At 39.6% G+C, this 3,445-nt stretch overlaps 1 protein-coding gene across 1 annotated transcript; it reads left to right on the forward strand.

The window, feature by feature from the left end:
* Positions 1–823: 823 nt before the first annotated feature.
* Positions 824–3,045, forward strand: LOC119546206 (cytochrome P450 4e3). Its single transcript, XM_037852342.1, has 6 exons — positions 824–1,040; positions 1,233–1,342; positions 1,458–1,807; positions 1,867–2,236; positions 2,295–2,466; positions 2,529–3,045. Exons 1-6 carry the CDS (start codon positions 881–883, stop codon positions 2,945–2,947), a joined length of 1,581 nt encoding a protein of 526 aa, XP_037708270.1. The 5' UTR covers positions 824–880; the 3' UTR covers positions 2,948–3,045.
* The last annotated feature ends 400 nt before the right edge of the window (positions 3,046–3,445 follow it).

A 3,445-nucleotide genomic window follows, 5' to 3' on the forward strand; every position in this document is an offset into this window, starting at 1 on the left:
CAGTCCGTCTGCCATCCGTCTGTCTGATAGATAAACAAACAAGTACAAAGTCCACTGAGCCAGACGCAAAAAACAAGAAAAAACGAGAACTGGAGGTTCAGTTCGGCACGGTCAATTTTGCAATGCCCTTACTAACATTGAATTTACAAAACAGAAAAAAAGGAGTTTTAAGGACGATTGGACATTGAAGCTTATAAAGGGTTCGAAAGGGAAAGTTGTAGACAATACTTACATTAATGTTACTAATTCTTCTCTATGTTGTAAATTAAAAACAAAAATTATACCTTATTAATTAACTTGGGTTAAATAGTTTATTGTAAAAACAGATTTTAAATTTGAAAAGCTTAAACTTAACTTAAACTCCATTTTTTATAAAGATTTAATTTTAAATTTTAATTTTAAAGTTAACCTCATAAAATTCTTATTAAGGCATATTTTCGATAGAAAAAAATTTTCGGTAACCCACCAAGAAAGAAAAGGTTAGTTATCATATTTATTTCACAAATATATATAAATTTACTGCAACAAGTTTAATGACTTCTAAGATCTCTATAGAGATTACTATATAAATTACGATCTTATGGTGGGTGCAATATGATAAAAATGGAATAGAACTGTGGACTATGACCCCCAATCACGACTCGATTCTTCAAAGATACCAGTCCAGAGGGCATGCGAAAGCCGATTGCAATGTGAATAGGAAGAGCTGGGAGAGTTTTACTTGCCTAATCGCACATTGGACCAATCGGGAGCGAGCTGAATAACCTGGCTTAGCTATAAAAGCAGGCGACGCAAGCGATTCTTTAATCTTCTCCAGCGGTGATCGGTTCTGATTTTGTAGCTGCTAGCCAAACAGGTTTCTCCAAAACAGTAGTAGAAAATGTGGTTCGCTGTGCTCGCTCTAGTAATTTTGCCACTGATCGTGCTGGTGTACTTTGAACTCAGGGCATCGCATCGCCGCCAGCTGCTCAAGGAATTCAATGGACCCAGTCCGGTGCCCGTTTTGGGAAATGCCAATCGCATTGGCAAGAATCCGGCAGGTCAGTTCGAAACCAAGTTCCTGAAATGGGGGCTCGTCTAGCGGTCTAGACTGGGAACTGATAAGTGATGATAAGCTGGTGTTATCAGTCGTACTATAACCGGCTGGCTGAACACCACTTGGAGTGGCGAAATTCCCGCCATGTGAGCAAAGATCATACTGACCTTATCTCACTAGTGTTTCTTTTCCACAGAAATTCTGGCCACGTTCTTTAAGTGGTGGTACGACTATGGCAAGGATAACTTTCTTTTCTGGATCGGATACAGTTCTCACATTGTGGTGACCAATCCCAAGCATCTGGAGGTAAGTCTATTATAGAGTAAATGTATACGAATAGTTATATTCTCCTAGATACTATCTTAAAAGCTAACGAAATAAACAAAGCAATAATCATTAACTTATTTTGATATTTCTCCAGTACATTCTAAACAGTCAGCAGCTCATACAAAAGTCCACCATATACGACCTATTGCATCCTTGGTTGGGTTCTGGTCTTCTAACCAGCTATGGCAGCAAATGGCACAAGCATCGCAAGATGATTACCCCATCATTTCACTTCAACATCCTGCAGGACTTTCACGAGGTGATGAACAAGAACTCCAGTAAGTTTATGGATCAGCTGAAGAAAGCAAGTGCTGGAGACAGTATCATTGATTTCCAAGAACATGCCAATTATCTAACTTTGGATGTGATCTGTGACACGGCCATGGGAGTGCCCATCAATGCGATGGAGCAGCGTGATTCCTCCATTGTTCAGGCCTTCAGAGAGTGAGTTTTGAAAATAGGCTTTTTAAATAACAAATCGAGAGATAATACTTTCTTTTTAGCATGTGCTACAACTTAAATATGCGAGCTTTTCATCCTTTTAAGCGTTCCCAAAGGGTCTTTAGTCTATCACCTGAGTTTGCGGCCTATCAACGAACATTGAAGACGCTGCAGGACTTTACCTATGACATTATTGAAAAGCGCGTAGAGGCGCTGCAGAATGGAAGTTCTACGAAGCAGCAGGATCCCTCCTTGCCCCGGAAAAAGATGGCCTTTTTGGACACACTGCTTTCTTCCACCATCGATGGTCGTCCTCTCACACGGCAAGAGATCTACGAGGAGGTATCCACCTTTATGTTCGAGGGACACGATACAACCACCTCTGGAGTGTCCTTCGCAGGCTATCTACTTTCGCGACATCCTGATGTTCAGGTGATTCGAAGAATTCAAACGTAACTTTATTTTGCTAACTTACTTCTTTATATAACAGATGAAACTGTATCAAGAGCAGTGCGAAATTATGGGAAATGATATGAACAGGAATCCGAATTTCCAGGAGATTGCTCAAATGAAATATCTAGATCTGTTTATCAAGGAGGCACAGCGCGTCTATCCCAGTGTCCCATTTATTGGCCGCTATTGTGACAAGGACTACGATATCAGTAAGTGTTTGTGATTAAAATAAATATATATATTTTATTATTTTAAAATATCCCCTGCTTAGATGGAACTATATTTCCCAAAGGCACCACTCTTAATCTAGCTCTCGTACTGCTAGGCTACAATGATCGCATCTTCAAGGACCCCCATCATTTTCGTCCTGAGCGATTTGAAGAGGGAAAACCAGGACCGTTTGAGTATTTACCTTTCAGTGCTGGACCCCGTAACTGCATTGGGCAAAAGTTCGCCCTCCTAGAACTTAAGACTGTGATATCTAAGTTAGTGCGATCCTTTGAGGTGCTCCCAGCAGTCGATGAGTTGGTCTCCAAGGATGGTCGAATAAACACTTACCTTGGACTTTCCCCCGGAGAAAAACTAAAGTGCGAGGCAGGGCGCCACAAATACAATCCAGTTTTATCGGCGGTCTTGACCCTAAAATCCGACAATGGATTGCATCTTCGTCTCAGGGAACGGCGATCCTGATTAAAGAGGATTTTCGAAAAACTTAGGAACCTCAAAAATATTTTGTAGTATCTATTTACTTATATTTAAAATATTTTTACCACGAAATAAATGATCGTTCGCCGATAAATCTATTTTGTATTCACAGATTGTTCACAGACAATCCTGTTATTAGTAATATGCCTGTCTAGCAGCTTTAAAATGGTTCAGTATTATCAGGTCATCTTCCTATTTAGACAATTTATTAGGTACTACAACCCAAAGTTCGTTTTTCTTTATTATTTATTACATTGTTGAAATTATAAATAAATCGTAATCATTTTTTGATCAACACATTCCGATTTTTAAATAGGTGAGAGGCGCTATTTTTTCCGTCCCGTAAAGGACCACCTTACGCCGAAGTTGTAAACCAAAAATAGAAGAATGTACAGTCTGAGATTCATGGTGGTATTGAGTTGATGCTGTATCCGTCCACAGGTATTTATAGCTTGGCCTTATCGAATTTCTACTTTAGCCATG

The sequence above is a fragment of the Drosophila subpulchrella genome, chromosome 2L, assembly GCF_014743375.2.
Source record: "Drosophila subpulchrella strain 33 F10 #4 breed RU33 chromosome 2L, RU_Dsub_v1.1 Primary Assembly, whole genome shotgun sequence".
Classification (NCBI taxonomy): domain Eukaryota; kingdom Metazoa; phylum Arthropoda; class Insecta; order Diptera; family Drosophilidae; genus Drosophila; species Drosophila subpulchrella.

Excerpts from the sequence above, each read along its gene's own strand:
- LOC119546206 (XM_037852342.1), top strand. The coding sequence starts at position 881 with ATGTGGTTCGCTGTGCTCGCTCTAGTAATTTTGCCACTGATCGTGCTG. Across the intron at positions 1,041-1,232 it reads CATTGGCAAGAATCCGGCAG|AAATTCTGGCCACGTTCTTT; the intron begins GTCAGTTCGAAA and ends TCTTTTCCACAG. Across the intron at positions 2,467-2,528 it reads TGACAAGGACTACGATATCA|ATGGAACTATATTTCCCAAA; the intron begins GTAAGTGTTTGT and ends TCCCCTGCTTAG.